Source organism: Brassica napus, chromosome C2, assembly GCF_020379485.1.
Source record: "Brassica napus cultivar Da-Ae chromosome C2, Da-Ae, whole genome shotgun sequence".
NCBI lineage: Eukaryota > Viridiplantae > Streptophyta > Magnoliopsida > Brassicales > Brassicaceae > Brassica > Brassica napus.
This window is the reverse complement of record NC_063445.1, coordinates 15,819,006-15,843,140: the sequence shown is the minus strand read 5'-3', so window position 1 is coordinate 15,843,140 and position 24,135 is coordinate 15,819,006. Positions and strand designations below refer to the sequence as shown.

General features: G+C 37.7%; 2 protein-coding genes across 2 annotated transcripts; both read right to left on the bottom strand.

The window, feature by feature from the left end:
* Positions 1 to 328: 328 nt before the first annotated feature.
* BNAC02G17120D lies at positions 329 to 3,421 on the bottom strand. Its single transcript, XM_013820925.3, has 10 exons — positions 2,496 to 3,421; positions 2,241 to 2,336; positions 1,636 to 1,720; positions 1,390 to 1,511; positions 1,263 to 1,287; positions 1,099 to 1,182; positions 1,001 to 1,030; positions 819 to 921; positions 663 to 732; positions 329 to 554 (listed from the first exon to the last, which is right to left on the bottom strand). Exons 1-9 carry the CDS (start codon positions 2,589 to 2,591, stop codon positions 669 to 671), a joined length of 705 nt encoding a protein of 234 aa, XP_013676379.1. The 5' UTR covers positions 2,592 to 3,421; the 3' UTR covers positions 329 to 554; positions 663 to 668.
* Positions 3,422 to 3,807: 386 nt separating this feature from the next.
* Positions 3,808 to 5,010, bottom strand: LOC111203058. The gene is made up of 2 exons (XM_022696449.1): positions 4,928 to 5,010; positions 3,808 to 4,315 (listed from the first exon to the last, which is right to left on the bottom strand). The coding sequence occupies exons 1-2, from the start codon at positions 5,008 to 5,010 to the stop codon at positions 3,808 to 3,810; spliced, it is 591 nt and encodes a 196-aa protein (XP_022552170.1).
* Positions 5,011 to 24,135: the final 19,125 nt, after the last annotated feature.

Below are 24,135 nucleotides of genomic sequence, written 5' to 3'. Positions count from 1 at the left end.
TTCCAGCTTTGAATATTTTCTAGAAAGAAAAGCTTTACCTAAATTAGTCAATAGACTTTCATTGTATTACAAAGACCAAAACAAAGGATACGTACTATTCAGCATACTCCAGATTATGAAAAGAATTCAAACTTTTATTAACACTGCATTTGCATAAGCACATTGAGTCAGTATGTAATGGAACAAGGTGATGCTTAAAAGGTTATAAATGGATTTCACCAAGCTTGATAGATTTTTTTCAAGGTTTTTTTCTTCTAAACTAAAAAGTTATATATATATATATATATTTATCCTTTTTAAGCTTCAAACATTTTCAAGATGGAGAAGCTTTACCAGAAGTCAAAGTACCTCTTTAAACAATGTATCCAACAGACCAATCAATGAGTTGTATTCAATATACGTCAAACTAAAATAAGAATACAAACTTTTCAAATAAATTTTCAATCAAATGTAAATCCCAACACACACAAAGGGATCTTAAAGAATCAAACTATTGTTAACTGCGCACTGATGATAGAAAAGAATCTCTGCATTTCACCACGAAGAATCTGAACCTGAAGAGACACCAAGAGGTTCACAAAAGAATAATCAGAATTCAAAAGCCAAAAGGATATGAATTCAACGTTCATAACAAAAACAAGAAAGCCAAACCAAAAGAACACCTTTCTCTATGATAGGATCACAAGCCCGAGATACAGCGACGCGCAAAGAAACATAAATGATATCATTCCCCTGAATATCAAAAACCAAATGGTCAGAAAAGAAGACGCCTTTCAGTTTCACTATTGTGTAATGAATTAGGACTAAAAAAATCTAACCAAATGACACCCCAGCCACAACCAGTGCAGCAAGGACAGATCTCTGCAAACTTCTCAGCATCGCTTGAGTGGACTCTCCGTGATATCAGATCATCATAGATATCTAATTTTCCATTGCAGCCAAAAGAAAATAAGAATTTTTTTATACTTGTTCATAAAATGAGAGAAAAAGTAACACATACCGTAAACTGAGAATAAGCTGTTCATCACACCTGCAATGTGAATCCGGTTTTTAATTTAAAGATGAAACTGAATGATGGAACTTTAATAGAGAGCTTACCAATAAAGAGAATGACATAACGGAGTATTTTGACAGTAGTTAACTCTTGTAGAACCCAAATGATAGCGAGGAAAACTATGAAACCTGAGAAACGTTTTCATTTACTGTTAGAAGTTTTTTGACCAACAAGAAGATGTAATGAGAGGAATCATGAGATAACACACCTATACAAAGACCACGAAGCGTCCACTGTCAAGATTGAAAAATTTGGATCTCATTTGTTTGATGTTAATGTGATAAAAAAAAAAAAAAAAACTGTTGGATAAGAGAGAAAAAGAGTTGACGTCTTACGTTCTTGGCAATGAAGAGGACGATGAATAAAGCAAGACCCAGACCAGCAGCAGCTATTCTAGCTGTAAGCAGATTGGTAGATGAAAGAATCAAAGCCATTCCCCAAAATGATGAGCCAAGATCTACAAAGCCAATTCAACAGAAACAAAAAAAGTTAAAATACTTTTAACCCATCAACAAAAAGTTGGACTCTGTTGTTGTTAATTTGTATAGAGGAGATAGATAGATAGATAGATTGTGGATTACAGCCAGCAGGTAAGATGAGCCAATAAATGCCACCACGGGTTGTTGTGGAACCTCCTTCATTTGCATTCACCTCCATCCCCTCTACCTATTGGTTCAAGAAGGAGATGGTTGTATTCAAACACATGGCACTATGCAAATTAATATCTCAATTACATACAAGAAAATATACACCCTCCCTAAACAGTCGGCGGCAGGGACATGTTTATAAACGCAGCCCTGAATAACAGCTCTCGCAAGAGCTATATATAATCTGTTTTATCCAGTCCAAGGGTAGTTACAGTAGACCTACTACATCTATGGCTTGAGTAGCTGAACTTGTGTAAGTAGTAGACTAACTGTGTGTCTTAGCTTCTTAAACTAATGAAAAAGCTGGTAGTATTTAGATATCATATACAAATCTGATGAAGCAGGGATAAAACAATGTTTGAGTTCAAGGAACCTAAAACTAGTCTGAGTGGCCTAAAGCATATAATTTTTCATGATTGCAGACTGAATCAAGATACCAATTAATATGATTCGTGCTAAACAGTCATAGAACGCTGAAACATAATTGCTCTCAAAGTGGATCACTAGTCAAGAGAGAGAGAGAGAGGCAGCTTGCTTACATCTCCACAAGTAAGCTTGCAAGCAACAGCATGACTGGCTTCGTGAAGAAACACCGTGATCAGTTTAAACGGAGTTAAAAGAAATGTCCTCCACAACTGCACACAAAAAAAAAAGGCACAAACTTTGAATCAAATTATTACAAGTCAACAAACATTAAAATCGGACAACTAGATTGCATGATTCGGATCTTCTTCAGTTGCATCGAAAAAAAGGTTCAGATTCTTTAAGATGGAGAAGAAAAAAGAGGAACTGACCAGAAGGATAACGACGGTGAAGATTCCGATGGTGATGAGGAACGCGTTCTGGTTTCGGTTACAGCAACCCCTCAGTTCCCAGTTCGGCGTAACCATCTTTCAAGTCTCAACTCAACTCCGGTTTCTTTCTTTCTTCTTTTCTTTTCGGAATCTGAAGAGTGATTGGGGAAAATTGGACGATTTTGATTGGTTTGGCTGTTGTTGTTTTTTTTTTAAATTTGTTTTCTTTTCTTTTCTAATTTTCTTCTTCGATTAGGTGACAACATCGATGACCAACAATGACCAAATCACGCGTTTAATTTTCCTATTTTTCTATCGCGATAACGCGTATTTTTTTTTTATTTAATTCATTTTCGAACAATTCTAAAGTTTTTTAGAGGCTTGTGTTCTTTGTTCTACTGGTACTGAAACTCACCACCATCTATTCTCCGAATGTACCTACTCCTCTGTTTGGCTTTACTTTGCTTCTCAAATCCGATTATTTCCTCCGATGGATTTGCACTCTGCGGCTGCATGGATTCTTAGCAACCAGCAACAAACATCCACCCAGGCGGCAACCATTCTCAAGATTATCTTCCAAGCATCCATCTATCTCCTTTGGAAGGAGAAAAATGCAAGGATCTTCGCGGGTATATCTACTTCAGCTGAAGGTCTCAAGCACAGCATTGACCGGTTAGTTCGCAACCGGCTCTTGTCCTTTCCAGCCACATATGCCGCTCCTGCCTATCTTCTCCAGTTCTACTTCTCTTATATTAGGCCCCTTTGAGGGATTCCAGCTTGTATTGGGTTGTTGGTGTTTCTTTCTTTTTTTGTTGGAATGAGTTGCTTGCAACATTGTAATTTTTTAAAAAATTGAAATTGGTATAAATTTTAACATTTTACCGAAAAAAAAAAAATTCTAAAGTTTTTTTTTGTTATTTAAATTAACGAATTTGCTTCTTGGCATCAAACAAACTTTCTGATGGAGGGCATGAACAAGATATCAGCTCGATAACTCTAGAGACATGCTTCTTGAAGAAGATGAATTTAATCGAATCTCTTTCAAGACTTTTCGAACAAGATGAATTGAATTAAATCTCTTTCAAGGTATAAAACACAAAGCTAGTTTATCAGAAGCGTGTCTTACAAAAGCCATAAGAGAGTTCATTATATAGAACTCTTAAACCGTCATTAAAATCCTTAACCTAAATAGAAAAGGCAAAACACAAACCCTAAGTAAAAAGGAAATAACTAAAACGGAAACTTATCGTTGAAGCAACTAGGATGCTGCTGCATCAAGTCCCCCGGGGTGAAGAGGATTCTTCTGCGAATCTTAAGGGACGTCCGGCGGAAAATATCGGGACAGGTACTTGACATTGAAAACATCAGAAGTAGTGATATCCGAAGGAAGGCGTAGTCGATAGGCGTTGTCATTTATATGTTCAAGAACTTCCACCGGGCCGATCTTCTTTGCCTTGAGTTTATTATACGCATGTGCCGGCATACAGTCACGAGTCAAAACCACCCAGACAAGATCGCCTCCGTCAAAGGCAAGCCGTCGACGATGTGCATCAGCTGCAATTTTATACTTTGACACCACAGTTTCCAAGTTGGCTTTAGTTTGAGCATGCGTCTCCACAAGCTGTTCCATGAATGTCTCTGCGTCTCCATGAAGACACTGGCGGTCTGGTAAGGTAGATAGATCAGTGGGCGCAAGAGGAACCAAACTGTAAACGATCTGAAACGGAATGAAGCGAGTACTCCGGTTAACAGCATGGTTATGAGAAAACTCTGCTTGAGGAAACTTTGAATCCCACGATTTGATTGAAGTTCCCACCAGGCTGCACAAAAGATTACCAAGCGAACGATTACCAAGCGAACGATTAGTAACTTCGGTCTGTCCATCGGTTTAAGGATGATAAGCAGAACTCATATCGAGGCTCGTATCCAGTAATTTCCATAAGGAACGCCAAAAAGGACCAAGGAAACGGGAATCTCTATCTGACACAATCGACAATGGTAACCCATGCAAGCGATAGATCTCGCGGAAAAATAATGTAGCGATTTGGACATCATCGGTTGTACGCTTACAAGGTATAAAGTGGACCATCTTGGAGAAACGATCGACGACAACAAAAATTGAGTCGAATCCCTTTTGAGTTCGTGGTAAACCCATCACAAAATCCATACTAATATCAGTCCACGGCTGTGTCGGTATAGGTAACGGAAGATATAAGCTTGCGTTTGAAGCTTGACCTTTAGAGGTTTGACAAATCACACAATGCTCCACAAATCGTTCAACATCCCAGCGAAGAGAAGGCCAGAAATACGAAGCTAAGAGCAATTGTAGCGTGCGATCTCGCCCGATGTGTCCCTCATTGTGAAGTTCTGAAATAAGTTATAAACGAAGACTGCATTACGGTATACATAATCGGTTGTCGCGAAAGAGGAACCCATCTTGTATGGCATAGGTCGTTGAAGATCCTGCTAACGCGGCAGTCCATATCGAACCAAAGAATGGGTCGGAAGGATACATGTCTGCAAAAGTGTTAAACCCTGGAATGGACACGTGAAGAACCGCGAGTAAACTGTGTCATCGGCTTAGAGCATCTGCAACTCGATTACTTTCACCAGACGTATGTTTGATGACGAAAGAAATTTTTTGCAGAAAAGCGATCCAAGACGCATGTTGAGAAGAAACTTTGTCTTGAGTGATGAGATGTTTTAATGCATTGTGATCAGTATAAAGGACGAATTCTTTGTGAAACAAGTAATGGCGCCAATGTTTGATTGCTTAAACAATAGCGTAGAATTCAATATCATTCGTGCTGTAGCGAAAACGGGCACCCGATATCTTCTCACTAAAGAAAGCGATAGGTCTACCCTTTTGGCTAAGGACCGTGCCAATGCCGGTTTTAGAGGAGTCACAATGTAACTCAAAAATCGTAGTGAAATCCGGGAGAGCTAGGTTTGGAGCCGAGCTAAGTTTCTCTTTGATAATGTTGAATGCCATTGCTGCGGCCGACGTCCATTGGAAAGATCCCTCGCGAATGCAATTGGTTAGAGGACCCATGATCGCACTAAATTGAGGAACAAAACGGCAATAGAACGAAGCAAGGCCATGGAAACTCCAAGCTTCAGAAATTGTCTTTGGTTCCGACCAGGACTTGATAGCGGAGACTTTAGCCGGGTCAACTTCAAGATCGTTTTCTGAAACGATGTAACCGAGAAAGTGAACCTAAGGGAGGCCAAACGCACACTTATTGAATGTAGCAAACAATTTATCACGCCGCAAGAAGTAAAGGACTTCACGCAGATGAGAGAAGTGGTCTTCCAAATTCAAGCTGAATATCAGATTGTCGTCGAAGTATACTACGAGAAATTTCCCGATGAAGTGTCTTAGAGCTTGATTCATAACACACATAAACGTACTTGGTGCGTTTGATAAGCTGAAAGGCATTACCATCCACCCGAAAAGTCTTTCGCGTGTTTTGAAAGCCGTTTTTCATTCATCACCTTGGCGGATACGAATTTGATGGTAACCGCTTTTCAAATCCAATTTGGAGAACACGCAAGAAGTTCCGATCTGGCCAAGAAGGTCGTCGAGGCGGGGAATTGAAAATCGATAGTGAACTGTAATTTTATTCACTGCTCGACTATCAATGCACATACGCCATGAACCATCTTTTTTTGGTATTAAGAGTGCTGGAACGGCACATGGACTCGTACTTTCGCGTAATAATCCTTTTTGAACCAATTCTTCAACTTGTTTCTGTAACTCTCCGTGCTCAGATGGGCTCATTCGATAGTGGGAGCGATTGGGGAGATTTGTGTCCAGGATGAAGTCGATTTGATGTTGAATGTCGCACAATAGAGGGAGTCCTGGAGGTAGATCTGAGGGAAACACATCGGCAAACTCTGTAAGAATAGCAGCAAACTCCGGACGCGGCTGGTGTGCTGGTGACGAGGAAGCATGCATTATCGTTAAAACAAAGACAATCTCTTCCTCACGCATAGTGGCTTCGAATGGTTTTTTGCATAACATCAGTAGCGGAGATGGTGGCACAGGTGGTGGAGTTATTGTTGATTGTAGGGTCGTAGGTGGGGCAGGCTTGAGAGTGAAGGTTCGGTTTTTAAACTTGAAAGTATAAGTGTTGAGAAAACCGTCATGAAGAACGCATCTATCAAACTCCCATGGTCGACCAAGCAGCAAGTGACAAGCATCCATTGGAACAATGTAACAATAAATTTGGTCATGATAGGCATCGCAAATGGAGAAGGCGACCAAAGCACGGCATTCGTTGGAGCCATGCTAGCTTATACGGAGCAGGGTGATGGTCATCTTGTAAAGAAAGTTTCTTCACAGCATCCTCTGCAATCACGTTCTCGCTGTTGCCTTAATCAATGATCAATTTGCACACCTTTCCGTCAATCGTAGAAGAAAGAGGTTTTTACGTTGTGGAAATTCATCCTCAAGACGAGGCGCCAGACAAGATCGTCGCAACATTAATGACACACCTGAATCGGCTTCAAGTTCCTCTGGGGTATCATCGCTGACGTCTTCGTATTCAACCTCGATATCGCGACCAGTGGAGTCAATTAGTACGCTTGGCGGTTTCGATTTGGGCAGGCAGACTGTCTGTGGCCGGGGTCACCGCAGGCAAAGCAACGAAGGACACCGGTTCGGGCCTGTCATGTTGGGTCAACGGAAGGATTTGCTGGTTCAGTTGTGGTGGTGATAGGTGATGTCGGATTCATTGCAGGCGTAGTGGTGAGTGGAGTGAGGCGTTGTTGGCGCGCTGAATTCCATGATGACAAACCAGATTTGTTTTTGAGCCTCTATTGTCCAAGCCTGTTGGTGAGCTTCATAAAGAGTAAGAGGATTAAACAAATTTAACGTGTGCTGGATTTGCTGTCCTAATCCACCAACGAAGCGAGCAACCAGTTGACTGACAGAATCGTGTAGGTCGATCCTGTTTAACAATAAGAAACATTTGGTGGCATATTCTTCAACCGTACGGCTTCCTAGACGTAGATTTTGTAATCGTTGAAACATAAGTTGATCATAGTTGTATGGCCAGAACGTCTTCTTCATATGTTTCTTCAATTTATCCCATGATGCAATCTTAGGTTTGTTCAAATGAAGTCTGGATGCTCTTAGTTGAGTCCACCAAGCTGTTGCTCTGCTTATGAATCGCATGGCTAACACAAGAACACAACTTTCAAGCGGAACTTGCTTGAATTCTAAAATCTCATCTACCGTAGCAATCCAGTCGAGTAGCTCCTCAGCCACTTGAGATCCATGAAATTCTGGAATCTCAAATTTGAAACTTCGGTCCCATTGTTCGTTGAGTTGAATGGGTGGAGCTTGTCGTTGATTTCCTCCGAGGAAAGCGAAGGGATTTGCATTGTCTTCATGATCAGATTGTTCTTCATCGTGTTCCTCAGTTGGGGCAGCGTTACGTTGGGCGTTCAGACCTTGCATTGTTTGTGTAAGTTGAGCAATTTGTGTCTGCATCTCTTCCATCGTTCGTTGCTGGATTTCAGCTTGGGTTTCCTTCTTGGCACGGGGATGGGCGCGTATTGAAAACATGTGGTGTGGGTGAATGTTTTGCTCTGATACCAACCTGATGGAGGGTATGAACAAAATATCAGCCCGATCTAGGGTTTTCGATTGAAAACTCTAGAGACCTGCTTCTTGAAGAAGATGAATTTAATCGAATCTCTTTCAAGGCTTCTCGAACAAGATGAATTGAATCAAATCTCTTTCAAGGTATAAAGCACAAAGCTAGTTTATTAATTATCAAAAGTGTGTCTTACAAAATCCATAAGAGATTTCATTATATAGAACTCTTAAACCGTCATTAAAATTCTTAACCTAAATAGAAAAGGCAAAACACAAACCCTAAGTAAAAAGGAAATAACTAAAAAGGAAACTTGTCATTGAAGCAGCTAGGATGCTGCTGCATCACTTTCCCATTACTAACTTGCTACAGCTAAGCTAACTTGAGGAGTTAACCAACATGGTGCAAAAACGTTTACAAAATCCAATCTGACTTCACGTGATCTGGCACCTTTTGCAAGGCTGTCCGCACGGATGTTTAAAGATCTTGGGATAAAAGTTACAGAGTAAGAGTTAAGAACATTAAAGTTGGCTCTTATTTCGTCAAGGTCCACTGCCAACGATGGCCAGTCTTCCTCTTTTGAAGTAGCTTCACCAATTGCTCAATGTCGGATTCATAATGTATATCCATGTGTCCAGTTTCAGCATCTCTTGCGCCGCCCATAGCAGTCCCTCAGCTTCAGCGTGTAGAGGTGATTTTGATTGGATGTCGCCTCTCGTCCCGTATAAGCAAGGAACGCCACCATCAAAAAGTACGAACCCCAACCCAGTCTTGTCACGTTCATTTACCAGGAGACGTCCACCTGACATCTCCATCTTCCCCGATCTTCTCTCTGTGTAGAAACAAAGTTTCTCGGTTGTTCTTCTTCGTCGTCAAGCCCGTTATCTCTTCTACACACTGGGCCAATTTCCAGCTCTCCGCTTCTTGCGATGCTATTTGAATTGTGTCTAACGGAAGGATATCTTTATTGTTCAAAACTTTTTCGTTACGATCTTTCCATATGTACCAAATGGTCCACAGAAAACCTAACATCTGTTGAGCACTCACTCCACGTTGCTTAGCTCTGAAAAGGAGATAGTCAAGATTCACATATAGAGATTGACACGGGAAAAACCCCGGAGCTGTGGGGACAGGGAATAGCGCCCAGCATTGGAGGGCCGGGGGGGGGGGATTCAAAAAGTGTGTGATTAATGGACTCCACCTCTGCTCCACTTCGTACACACGAGCTATCTCTGGTGCAATGGCGGGATTTTAACTTCTCTGCAGTTGCTAGATACCTTGAGAGTGCTTGCCATAGAAAGTGCTTGAGCTTCCTTGGTGCCTTCAATTTCCAAACAGCTTTTTTTCAATCTTGTTGAGCTCGGTTCAAGAACAGGGGCATATGTATTGTTTCTTCTCATGTCGTGAGCTACACTGTAGCCAGATTTCACCGAATATAATCTGGACTTAGTATGGTCCCAACAGAAACAATCCCTTCGTCCTGTCTTACTGATGCGTATCGAGAGAATAATTGGGATATCAGCTGGGTCTACAAACTCGTGAAGCATTTCCAAGTTCCAGGTCTGAGTGTCATAGTCTATAAGATGGTGAACACTTAGGTTTGGGTCGCAGTTCAAGCCATTTCCATTAGCTGGGCGCGCTGGAGTTGTTAGGAGCCAGAGATCTTCCCAGACATAAGTATCAAAACCATTGCCTATCGTCTTCCTCAGTCCATGTTGCAAGATCGGGCTTGCCGCAATAATGCTCTCCCAGCCGTTGGATGGATTGGACACAGCTCCAATATTCAAGGGATTGGAGTGCCTGTAATATCAACCCTTCAGTACTCTTGCGAGCAGGGAATGAGTGTATTTTAGGAGCAGCCAGAACTGTTTTGCGAGTAAAGAAAGATTAAAATCTCTAAAGTCTCGAAACCCCAATCCTCCACATTCAAGTGGGACACAAATATTATCCCATGCAACCCAGTGCAAACCTTTGTTATTACGCTTAGTACTCCACCAATATCATGAGACTGCACCTGTTAGGTTCTTAGTAATGCCTTGCAGTAGCAGATAGCAGGACATAACATAGGTAGGGATCGCCTGAGCTATTGACTTAATCTGAACTTCCTTACCACCATTCGAGAGGAGTTTTGCAGACCATAATCAGTGGTTGTTCCATTTGCATTTTTTATTCATTTCTGTAACACACAATAATCATTAATAAAGAAAATAAAACTTTATAAGCAAGTATATTATGATTATATATTTTATTATAAGCACACAATATTCTATATTACACAATAACTATACATTAGTTGTTTTGAGAACAATACTATTTTGAAAATTGAAATACATAATAGTAATAGTTATATGGTATCACTGGGTATTATTGAGCTTGATTACAACAAGCATTTAATTATCTCGATGTGTAGTATCATTGAAATCGCCGATAAAATTAGAGAGATTCAAGGTATGTCGAAGTTGTACCCGCAAAATGTTCATTAAGATTCACTTCCTTTACCTTGCCATTGATAGTCTCTTGTTACAACTTACATAGGCGTTGAAGAGTTCGACACACTTGAAACCAATGTCCATTCGATCCACATCTGTAACAGACATTCTCATTTTTTCGGGTATGGTTTTCTTGGGCTTTTTTTCCTTTTACTCGATCAGATCGATTCCATGTGTTGGATCCCCTTCCTTTTGGATTGTAACTCCTTTCATGACCACGTTTAAATTGATGGCCACAACCACAACCACGGTAGGAATAATTTCCTTTTTCCGGATTTTTTACATCCGTTGCATTTACCTCAAGAAATGCTTTGGCTCTCGTGGGTCGGTATTGTTGTTTTTAATAAGGAGTTCGTTATTTGTCTCCATTATCATTAGACAGCGAGTTTCATGAGTGATTTACTTTTCTTTAGTATACACTAGTTTTCTTAAATTATAAGAAATTGCACTTTATTTTGTTATTTATTTGTATTAATTTAGAATTTATTATCTATAATACTTAGATTAAAATAAAAGCTACATTGGATAAGTGTTTATAATGAAACTATATGTTTAATATATAATTTTATCTTAATATTACTGAAAATAAATACTTAATATCATAAAATGCTTATCTTTTTATCTAATTTAAATATTTCATTAAATAAGATGTAAAAATTAATGATTAATGTCATTTATTTTAAAATTATGGTATAATTTATTTTTTAATTATATATTTAAATATTTTTATAAATAATATAATATATATTGTGCTCCATATTAATTTATTTGTTAGATCGGTCCCTATATATATAACAATATATATATGTCATAGGAATTACATCCTTGATATAATACTTTTGTTCAGTTTACATGGTGCTAAACCAGCTTTCTTTCCTTTTGAACAAAACCATAAACTTATTATGAATAATGTGGATTGCCATTAACCAAGACAAGAAGAGATGGCCAATCAGGCCACGACCAGGCCCAACCACAGCCGTGTCCAAGAGGGGAGAGAGAGCCGACTACAGGTGAGAGATAGGCGGCTTAGAGAGAAAAGGAAACCATCTTTCTTTTTTCCTATTAGATGTTATCTTTCCTTTTATGTATTTAGTAGATTTCCTATTTCATGTAGGATTAGGATAAGTACTCTTTCCATTTATCTCTATCTTGTAATCCTTATATAAGGAATCCTTTTTGATGATTAATAATATACACTAAATATTCAGTCTCAAACCCTTCGTTCACAAAGCGTTATCAGCACGAGGCTCTAGACCCTGAGACAAAACCCTAACCTAAAATCCGTCACACATAAATCTTAATCCAGTCGTAACTTAAAATCAATCTATCTCTCAAACCCCGAGGAACCAGACGACGAGCCACATATCAAATTGAAGCTCTGGACGAGACGAATCTATCAGCGAAAACCGTTCGTCAATCCGATCTCAGACGCGCCCACACTCGCAGAAACAATAGACGGCGCCGCCTTGGTCTTTTGGAACCCTAATCCCGAAGAACCCTAATTCGTTCTTGATTCCGTTCCAGCAAGCATTACCGTCTCAGCTTCATCCCGATCTCAGCTCAGACGAGCCCTTGAACTCAATCCCGTCTCGCGTTCCCGTCTCTGCCTCAGCTCGATCCGACGATCAGCTTCAACCCGTTCGCGAGAGACAACCAAGGCGATTGCGACCTAACAAACCTAACCCGATCGCATCCTCTCAGCTCGCGATCCCGAAGCAGCCAGCTCGCGTCCGTTCGAGGTTCATCTTGGTGGTCCGGTTTCTACAATCTGCAAAACAAAGGTAATCCTAATTCTGAGAACATGAATTGAACATGGTTGTTTTGTAAAGATTGAAACCCTAAAAGATAATCTCTAAAACTAAAAGCCATAGGATAATAGATCAATACCCTATGAGTAAATCGAAGCTCTATAAGTTCGATCTAAACCTAAGAAAGAGATTGATCCATTGATCAATTAAAATCAGAGCCTTAAAGGTTTTTGAATCTCAATTCAAATCCCCTTGATCAAAGATCAAATTTTTTGAAATCCCCTAAAACCCTAATTAGAAAATCGGTTTTAAAATTTGATTTGAAACTTGAGTGTTTTTGATTGATCACCTAGAGCTGTAATTAGGATTGTTTCAAAAACTTGAATCTGAATCTTGTTTAAACTGAAACCCTAATTTCGAAGTTAAAGATCCTAAGGCCTTGAAACCCTTAATCAGTCACTTGAATGTTTTAAAACCCTAATCTCGATTTTAAAATTCTAAAGGCCTTGAAACCTTAATCTTATTTTGCTAAATCGATTTCTACTAAAGTTTAAATTAAAACCCTATATTTTATAAAGTAGAATCTAATTGATTAAGGTTGATTGCATAAATGAGAGTTAGGTTGCTAGATTACTTGATACTAAAATCTAGTTGAATATTACCAAACCTTAAAATTAGTAAACCTAATAGAGATGCAACTATACAATAGAATTAAATACATTTAGATTAATAATCCCCTATTGTATATAGCCGTATGGCCTAATACATTGTACACACTTGCGGCCTTGTGCCCTTGATTGATTAAAAGCCGTGTGGCTTAGTGTACATCTAAAGAGGCCGAGTGGCCTAGCATCCAGATAGTCATATGACCCGGACTGCATCATGATCCGATCCTTAAGATCGTTGTATCACATAATAATCGTGAAAGTCTAAGGCAAAGCCGTATGGCCTTATATCCGGATTGATATATAAACCGGATTGTATCATGAACCAATCTCTAGGATTGTTGTATCACACTAACATGGCCGTGTGACCTAATTGGCACCATGATCGATTGTTTTCATAAATGCGTAAGACTTGTTTGTGGCCGAGCTTGATAAATACCATGCGGCCACATGATCACATTGTGAACCTAAATTTTAAATGACAATGTAACTCAGATATCGAAAAGGGACTTGGTGATACAATCACCAAGGACAACAATGAGAATGAATCGGTACAGGGCTATAAGCATTATATTCCATCATCTCATTGAAGGTCTAAAAGATCAGTACATCACTATAGAAAATCCACTAGACTTTTGGGATGCTTTACAGCATAGAAATTACCACCAGAAAACGGTGTTGCTTCCAAAGGCTAGAAATGACTAGAAGAATCTAAGATTCTTGGATTACAAAGTCATGGATGAGTACAACTCAGTCTTGTTTAAGACAGTCTCGATGATGAGACTTTGTGGTGAAGTAGTAACCAAGGAAGAGTTACTAGAGAAGTCCTATTCCACATTCCATGTGTCGAAAGTCATACTGTAACAACAGAATAGAATAAAAGGCTTCGCCACTTATACTGATCTGATTTTCAAAAGGACCAAATTTCGATACGACTAGTCTTATTGCTTTATGATTGCATTCGTGTTTACTTTAACCTAAGGATCATTCATGATTTATATGGAAATGGTTTTAAGTTTATTAAATCTTGTCTGATCTTACTTAAACATATGAATGTTTTAAAGAGTTGCCTAAAGGGCATAAAACCAAGTAAGAAATCATGAATGGTATAGAAAGCCTAGTAGGAAACTATGGCTAAGGCATTTGCCTATAAGGCATTATATACACCCAAAGAAATGTGGTCCATTGAAGTTATAATGAATGGTTTCCAAATAAGAAACAATGGGCAAGAAAGGTAACAAAGTTCCTTCAGATCTTTAAGAATAAAAACGCCTAAGACCTTTGAAAGAAAGTGGTCGAGACTATACCGATGATCTCTACTGATTTATACTATGCTAAGGATCAGTATGATAAGAGGCAAGAGATGTGGTGACCATATTGAGAAACACCACGAAATTTTACATGGCATGATAGGATTAGCCATCCTAGTATAGATCTTGATGCAAAAGATCAATATTGAAAAGGCACAGAGTTATCCCGTAAGGATCTCACGTTGTGAAATATGTACACATAGGGAAACTCATTAGGCTTAATTATCCCAAAGCACCACGACCTTATAGTATGGTCATGAGGGGGAGAGAGGATAAACCCATGATCAATACTACAAGTTCGTGTACTATGGTCTAAACACCATGATATATGGCTCGGCCATTACTAAACCATAAAGGGCCATTACCCGGCCAAAGAGAGGCCATGATACAAACAGCCAAACCAAAAAGGCCATCACCTATAAACAACTTGGCCATGACTTGGCCGTGACTTGTCTGAATAGTGCAGGCTTGTCCGCACACAGTCCATGACTCGGCCAAAGAAGCCGAAGAGACCATGAGAGACAACGGTCTGGCCGCAAAGGCCATAACCGGCCGGAAAGGCCATTACCTATAAAAGGTTCGGCCGTTACCTATATGCTTGGGGACATTATGAATATACATGTACAGAATGATAATAAGCATCAGGCCATATAAGTGAGCATAGATATTCTCATCTAAAGAATGAATACGGGTCATTAAAACCGGACAAACCATCTTAAGAGATTCTGAGATAAAACGACCACATACATATATGTGCCGTCTAAGATGGAACCTCAGAAGAGGATTGGAAATATATGTTGGATAGGAGTATTACTTTCTCCCCGAATTCAAAGAAAGCTTGAGCCAAAACATGGGTGATTAAAATAGTGGCCAAGTACGGATTGCATGATCAAATGGATCCGACTATCCAAACATTAAAGGAGAAAGATTATAAGCTGGATAAAGAAAGAGTAAAGGAATGATAAGAATGGTTTAACCATCATTGTCTTGGCAAGATCCTCGGACTATACATTATGATATAAGACGTCCAAAGAAAGATAATATAAAGATAGCCAATTGAGAAGCTAATCGAAATGCCAGACACTGACCCGAAAAAGAATGACTAACCAGCTTAGCACCAAACGAAATTTAAAGTCCTAGAAGAGACATAATCAAGTTGCTATAGAGTCTATGCAAGATAGACCAAGTGTTCCATAAGAGTAAAGAAACTCGGATAGAAAGAAAAGGTGCATAGACAGATCCGAAGTCATGATAAGAGAAACCATACCAGACATAGAGATAAAGGTTGGCCAGCTACACATCTAAGGTACCAAACCAAGTAGTCTTGGGACGCCAAGCTGCTAGGTAACAAAGGTCCTGGATAATGAAATCTCAAAGTGATCAGATCATGTCTGGAACATAGTGGAATCACATGAAAGTGTCGACACACACATTTGTATAAAGATACATAAGAGAATAGCACTTGAACATAAGCGAGGATCATGTACCCACGAATGAGTACTCATCATACAATCATAGAATCATAAAGATTATAAAGAATAGAAAGATAAACGTGGAGGTTCAAAGTATCTAAAGAGAGATGAGCGTATTGGCCATGTACATATACAGAAACGCCATCTGATAAACCAGTGAAATAGATGGATCTTGTGAGATAAAGAAACCATGAGAGAGGACACATGATCACATGGCCTAGAGTGTCTATGTCTTCATATTAACAGCATTAGATCATAGCTTGTTTACACAAGGTACTCACAGAGATCAAAGGAACAGATTATAAGGAGATGAACTCCTATGTGGTGATTGCTGCTACAGATTTTCGATATTAAACCAAGTCTGGTCATAAGAAAGAAAATAGATACACTAAATGTAGTAAGCAGCATATGGATCACTGGATAAGATAAGATAAGAGAACAGCTTTGTTCCTAAGATGATTCATGGACTGAAGCAAAAGCAGCTGCATAAAGTATATAAAAGAAATTGATCACACATGATCATTGATCTTGGAGTTGTGTAAAAGACAATCCAATAACAGTCCATATACATATGAGAATTTATAAAGAAATTCCTTGTGCTTATACTAAACCTAAAAGAGGTTAGAAGAATGATACAAAACATATCTGTAGGCGTCCAGCACATTGGCTGAGAGCGTCCGGTCCTTCAAACTAGAGACGTCCGACTCTGTCCGTCCAAGGGCGTCCAGCTCTTCAGCAAAGAGCGTCCAGATTTTCTAGACACGTCCGGCTTTAGACCTAAAAGGCGTCTGACCCTTCTTCTTGGTCACGGGCTAATAGAAACTAAAGATCAACCATCAGGTTGCAATCCGACATTAGATCCCTTAAGGATCCAGCATAGCAGAATGGTCTGCTGCTGTATGAACTCCATAAAGCTTTGTCATAAGATTAAAAGGAGACATCTAATATGTCGGATACCAAAGAAGTATTGTAACCCATAAAGCTTATGAGATCTATGACCTAAGGTCATTAGGCGTCATTAAGATATGAACGCAAGGAACAAAACATTACTTAAAGAAAATAAATTGATGTCCACATGTGAGATACATGAGAGTGTGTTCGGCCGAAGAGCCATGATAAGAGATTATAAAACCTCAAAGCAATAATCATTGAACACTCATAAGATTAATAAGTGGACATGTATGGACGTGGTCTATGGACTGGACATTGATCGACCAGATTGAAACATGGCAGAATGGTTACCATAGTTAACCAAAAGTAAATAGTATAGAAGTAGATGATCACGTCTGAATCATGAATACATGCAAACACGTTTTGCAAAGACCAACATGTGATTCCCGAGGACAATGTGGTTCACATTGCTTAACACACATGCTTTAAACGGGACACTCATTGTCAAAGGACATGAGAAACGACCTAAGAGGTCTTAATTACGGTGCAGTAATGAAACTGGCCGATTACTCCCTTCCTACACAGACAGGATAGATCACGCATCAAGATGCGTAGTATGTAGAACCTACACCGAGGTTCACATCAGGGGGGAATAGTGCGTGTTGTACTCTTTTTCCTTCATCATGGTTTTGTCCCACTGGGTTTTCCTGATAAGGTTTTAATGAGGCAACATTAAGCGTACTACAAATCCTGTATGGTTATGGCATCCAAGGGGGAGTGTTATGAACAATGTGGATTGCCATTAACCAAGACAAGAAGAGATGGCCTATCAGGCCACGACCAGGCCCAACCACAGCCGTGTCCAAGAGGGGAGAGAGAGCCGACTACAGGAGAGAGATAGGCGGCTTAGAGAGAAAAGGAAACCATCTTTCCTTTTTCCTATTAGATGTTATCTTTCCTTTTATGTATTTAGTAGATTTCCTATTTCATGTAGGATTAGGATAAGTACTCTTTCCATTTATCTCTATCTTGTAATCCTTATATAAGGAACCCCTTTTGATGATTAATAATACACACGATATATTCAGTCTCAAACCCTTCGTTCACAACAAAACTAGCGTTTTTTTTTGTCATTGACTTAAAACTTGTAAACTAAAACAACCAGAGTTAGACCATAAAGGGCCTAAGACGTACGTTAACAAGAAGACAATAAAAGCATACACCATTAGGTGATGACTTAAAACCCACAAATTGGGTAAAGAAACAGAGACCCTGAGGACAAAACAGAGGTCCTATGATACGAGAGAAGCCAGACGCAGCGAGCCATCAACCATGCAAGTTCTCACATAACAGCATTGGACACTGCTTCAGAGGCAATTGATGATAGAAGCCAAGATGGTCCTCCATGAGCTACATAAGATTGGATTCTAAGGTAACGGGTTACGCTACGTGAGATCTCGTTGGCAATCTTGTTCTCACTGAAATGGACACAAGTCATATGATATGCCCCCTGCCTTGAGGAGTTTAGAGATACTATCAGTCCATGAGCAACTCCCCTGAAAAGGATGGGGATTGATTACTCTCTCATAAGCTTCCGCAGATGATAATTCGATTATCACTCTGTCCATCTTTAGGCTTCTCATTGAATCAACAGCACATAAGATGGCCCCGAGCTCTGCTTCCAAAGTGAGGAGATTCCTGTATATGCTCTCCTGCTATGTGAAAGCACCCTACCTTGAGAGTCGAGAATATTCCAAGACGCACCTCCCGTCCTCAAATCATTCCTCCATGAAGCACCAATGTTGCATTTTAACATGTTCCAAGGTGGAGTTTTCCATTTGAGTGGGATCACAGGCCCCGATGGCTCGTAAACTATTAGCTAACGTAAGAACATAAAAAAAAAATCAACAATGCTGCGACTAGAAAAATAATAATAGAATTGTATCCTAAAACATGTACATTGTGAAAACAAAAAGATTATTCCTTCTGCTTCTAAAAGATCATTATTTGTAATAAAATTTTATTTCAAAAAGATTTATGTTTACATTTTGGGAGGCTCAAATGAATAAGGTACGTGGCTATGAATATGCGACGAAACCTATCACCTTTTCGAGCCAAAGGTGAAGCATTTATTTTGGCAATGGAATGAATGAAGATTCTACATATTTTAGAGGTCGGTCCGCATTATATTGTTATTAATTGGAGAAGATGGTGTCTATATTGATGAAAACCGTCTTTCTCTACCCACTTAGACGAATTGCAACGATGAAAGGATTTATTCCCCAATTTTATAATTTGACAGATTCTAATAACAAAAAGAAAATAGCGGATAAGATTTCTCGAGATTCTTGAAATCTTCTTTCTGCTATGGTTTACATTGATTCAACACCATCGATTTGATTCTCTTGACCAATTACTAGTTCGAAACAGTAAAGTTCTTTCTGTTGAAAAACAATAACTAGTTGCAATTATTCAAATACTATTAATTTAGAATTATAGAAAATAGTTAATTGCAGAAAATAATGTCATAAAAGTTAGATAATATATGAAAAGGATTAAGCACAAAAAGGAGAGTATAAGATTTACCATTTTTATCTATATTTGTACTTTAATTTTTACAGTCCGATTGGAATACGATTTTCAACGTGATTGTGTAGGAATAAAAGTACATAAATGAAACTAATATAAGTTTTTATTATTATTTTAGTGATTGGGTAGACTGATAAGAAAATCTCTACTTTTCCACTTTGATCTATGTTTTTTTCTTCCTTACTCATAAGGGGTAGTCATATGGTGTAGAAGAAAATAGAAAAAACTTACAATTTACCATAACAAACTATTAAGTTTAAAAAACTTACTCGTAGTTATTAACCAGAACAAATATTTTAAAAAAAAAATTTAATAGCAAAACAAAACAAAAAGAGAGAAAATAGGTTACGTAGACTATGGAAGTCTCTAAACACAGATTCAATAAGCATAAATTTTATTTGTTGCACTCAAAATAAGCTTATGTTATTATAATCAAAATCGGAAGCAGATAAATTAGGTATTAAATGAAAAGTTTATTTAGTGCTATTTGCACGTTTCGAAATAACTTATGCCTTGCACGCAGCAGTACATTCTTCTCTGCTCTTGAAAAAACTTGTCTTACGCTCAGAGGGACGGTAACAGTGAGCACAACTGCGAGTTTTGTCTTTAGCGTCGCAAGGGATTGGTGAGCAAAATGTGCTAGGTTGGTTGCCCGGTTTAAGACCTTGGCCACCGACAACTATATAAACAAAAAAATGTAACAACAATATCACTTCGATATCAGGATGTGATTATAATGATAATAATGATATATGATGAACAAAGGAAAACTAGTATTAGCACATACAATCATGAAGAGGAAATAAAGCAATTAGGATTATGCAAAAGATAACGAACTGTGATGAAGACATATCATTTTTCGTGATATTCTTACGATAAAGACACGTTTATTAGAGTTTTTACTTTTAAATTTACTAGTTTGATGGTTGAAATTTTTATTTAAGATGGAGATTAATATATAGATAGAATAATGTAACTAGTAATGCATTTTTTCATGGCAATCCTTTAAAATTGGTTAGATATGTTTGACTTGTTTTTTCCTAAATATTGTGCGGTTATCATATTGGTGTTCAGCTTTTTTTTTCTTATTAAGTTGTTTATAGAAATTGAAACTATTGTGTAGTAATCATATTGGAAAATTATATAAGTATATATTAAATGAATAACAAATAACTAAATAAACTATTTCTTTATAGATATTTGTGATCTCACTAACGAGTCTCTTAAAAACATTAAGACAGGAAATTTAGTAGTTTCAAACCATTTGAGCTACAAATGAATTTGGTCAACTAAGTGTGCAAGAACTTCAGTGGTTTTAGCTCTTTTCTCTCCTTCGCGATTGTCATTCCAAAATTTGACCCCCATCATGATTTAATGTAAAAGAGAATGAGACACGCACAAAGAGTGAAAGAACAACAGGCTTCTCCATTTGGCAAAGAAAGATTGTTCCTCTTCCAAGTATCAAAGAAAAAATATGTTGTTTCTTGTCATAGAAATTAAATTTATTTTAAAACAATGTCGCAAACAAAATTCTGGATACATAGGCAGAAACAAATATGTCAAAGAAAAAATTATGTTCTTTCAAGTGATATAAATTAAATCTATTTTATAACAAATATCGCAATTTAATTTTTGATGAGTTTGAAATTTTAGTAGTGGTATATATAGTAAATAAAGTTTTCAATAAAAAAAGATAAGAAAATAGATATCAAAATTTAGCCAATAACTAAAATAAAATAAAATAACTAATCTACTATTAAAACAATGAATTTGTGCCATAGACATAATCTTCCCCTCAGTAAAACCTTATTCTAGTATACTACCTAACGTAAATCTAAAGCTAAACACACAGACGCATACCTAACCTTATAGCATCGGTTATACGCTAAAATATACTTTCTCTGTTTCATATTAAATTTCATTTTAACATTTTTTTATTATTATAAATAGAGTGTCATTTTAGAATTTCAATGGAACTTTCAATTCAATATTAATTGTAAATGCACTGATTTTATAAATAATTTCATTTATCTCAAATACTATTTGTTGAATATATATAATTAATAATAACTTCAAATTTATTTCAATCATTTTTTAATCTGTGTAAAAAATGTAAAAATTATGAAACGGAGGGAGTACAACGCAAGGCTTTAGGCGCTAGCATATTTAACTGTTGTGGACATGTAATCCTATTTCTTTGGTGTAGTGGACTGTATATGTTGCCATTAAGATCTACAGGTGCAAGTTGGAGTGTCATTCAATTTTTGTATTTGTTTTCTATATAATGACAATAAGTAAAAATATTTGAGCCTATAATTTAATCCCATTTTAAAACAATTTCAGTTTTATTTTTATTTTATTTTAAACAATTTTAGTTTCTTTATATGTTTGTCTAAATTATAATAATTTAGAAACCACACATTAAATAATAATTAATCATTTTTGTAACCTTAGCAATTGAGATTTTCTCTCTTCACTTGTCAACATTTTTTCTCTCAATCATTGCCATAAAAACTATAAAAACTGGGTATACATTGAACATATTTTGGATAGGTTACAGCCGTTTTCCCCTTCTGTATTTGATCTTGTTTTGTCGGAATAGGTGTCGATTTACTTAGGTTCCGTCTTTGTTAACGGCTTTGGGCTTTGAACGATTCCTGAGATATCAACTTTTGTTTCTTCGAAGGTTTCTGAGAAGAAGTACATCAGTGAGGGATGTGTACCTGAGTTGCTTTGCTTCTTTTCCGCGAGCCTTCTATGGTGTTTTGGCGATTTCGAGGAGAGCAAGTTTCATTTTTCCAAAGAATTTTTGGAGAACGTTTTTGGTTGAACCCCTTGTTGCGGTGAGATCTCTTTAGCTTGGTAATTAGACGATTTTTTCAGGGTTAGATAGTTCCTATCATTTCCATTTTCTGCGAGTGGTATTGCGGTCTCGTTAGCGACATTCAACATCTTTCCAATTCGCACTGTCAAATTTTATGATGGAAGAAAGCGTAGGTTTCCTTAAGGGTCCGTATTCTCTGCTTAGTCACATAAATATAAAAAACGAAAAACACAAAAAGAGATGTAACAAGGTTATTATTGATTTCAGACTGAACCTTACGAAAGGCTGCATATGTATCCCTTTATAGGAACAAGAAGAGGTCAGATGAAAAAGAGTTGAACAAGAAATTGAACTGCTTAGCGACGTTCGTTTAGTAATCGAGTTCAAGCAATAGAAAACAAGGTATGGCGAAAAATAAAGCGTAAGGTTTCTAACTGCATAGAGTATATGTAGTGACAAACTTCTTCATTTCTTCTATGCCTCGCCTCTGTTTATATACTCCTCCAAGGTCGGCTGAATTTCCTTTTACCACAGATTTGTATCTTCCTTTTCCTTCCACTTTGGCTCAATTTTCAGGATTCGAGCTTCTCCTTCCTGGAAATATTCCAGTTTATCTTTTTGTCTTCCACTATCCTCTCCAAGTAAGAATAAACCATCATTATCATTGGGCCGCTTAATGTCCTTAGTTGTAAGTGGGCTGTGCCGTGTTTTAACCATTACAGACCGCTTTACGACTTATGTGTCTTTACGATATTTTTCAGAAAATCGTCAATTTGCTCGAAGTTTCGTTTTTTTTTAAATGATAAAATCATTTTTCTGCCAGAAGCCAATTCCTCGCAGATCGTTAGTCGCAAGAAAAAAATGCTCACGATTCCCTCGTAAATTTGCGAGGGAATTAAGTTCCTCACAAATTTGCGAGGATACTATGATCTTGCAAATTCCTCGCAAAAATGCTAGTGATTTAAAATATATATTTTAAATTAAAATAATAATTAAACATAATTAAATTTTAATAAAAAAATTATAATAAAATAGATTTTAATTTTTAAACATTAACCCAAAATTCATTATAAAAGCATTAAAATAAAAAATAATATTAAATACTAAATATTTTCTAAAACCAAATCCTAACTGAAACCGAAAATACAAAACCTAACCGAAACTCTAAATGTCATCATATCCTTTGGCTTGACAGTTCCTGGGATGTCACTTTTCTGAAGAATGTTTGCCACATTCTGATCTTTTTAGCCAGAGACGGGAAAACGGCATTGTACCTATGAATTTGACAGTTTATTTCTGAATTTCCTTATCTTGATCGCTGATGACCTTCACCATTACGGTGGTTAGTTCATATGCCGAGCGGGGTGGTATTATAGGCTCAGATAATGGTTCTATATACGGTTTTTTGGTGTCTGGAGTACGAAGAACATATCTACTCCGGGACAAGAACTGTCTTTAGGAACATCTTGGTATCTGCAAAAACAGATTTGAAAAAAAAAACTTATAGATCTAATAACTGTAAAATAATCTAACTTTGTAGTGGTGGCTTGCCTAAGGTGAAAGAGTGTCGAGGATCCCGGTCTTGGCATTCGCCTGCAAGGCTAGAACGGATCTAGACAGTTAAATCTAATTACATCTAAAATTAACCAAGAATATAATTAATTTACAAATTTTAATAAAATAATTAAAACTCTAAGCAACTAAACCCTAACCGAAGCCAAACCTAAAATAAACCTTAAGCTAACTCTAACCAAACCCAAACCAAACCTTAACCTAAACCCTAACTGATACCCTAACCAAGCCTTCAACTAAACCCTAATACAAAATATGAAGAAGAACAAACCTCAACCTTGAGAGTGTGATGTGGCGGCAGCGAGTCACTGGGAGAGTGACGGACGCGGCAAGGAGTCAAAGGAGAGTGATGGCGGGGGTGTGAGTGCCGGTGAGAGATAGAGAAAGATCCGGTGATAAGATCATGCAAATTTGCGAGAGAGTTGCAATGGATACCTCGTAAATCCCTTGGAAATCCATACTTACTCTGTTTTAGGT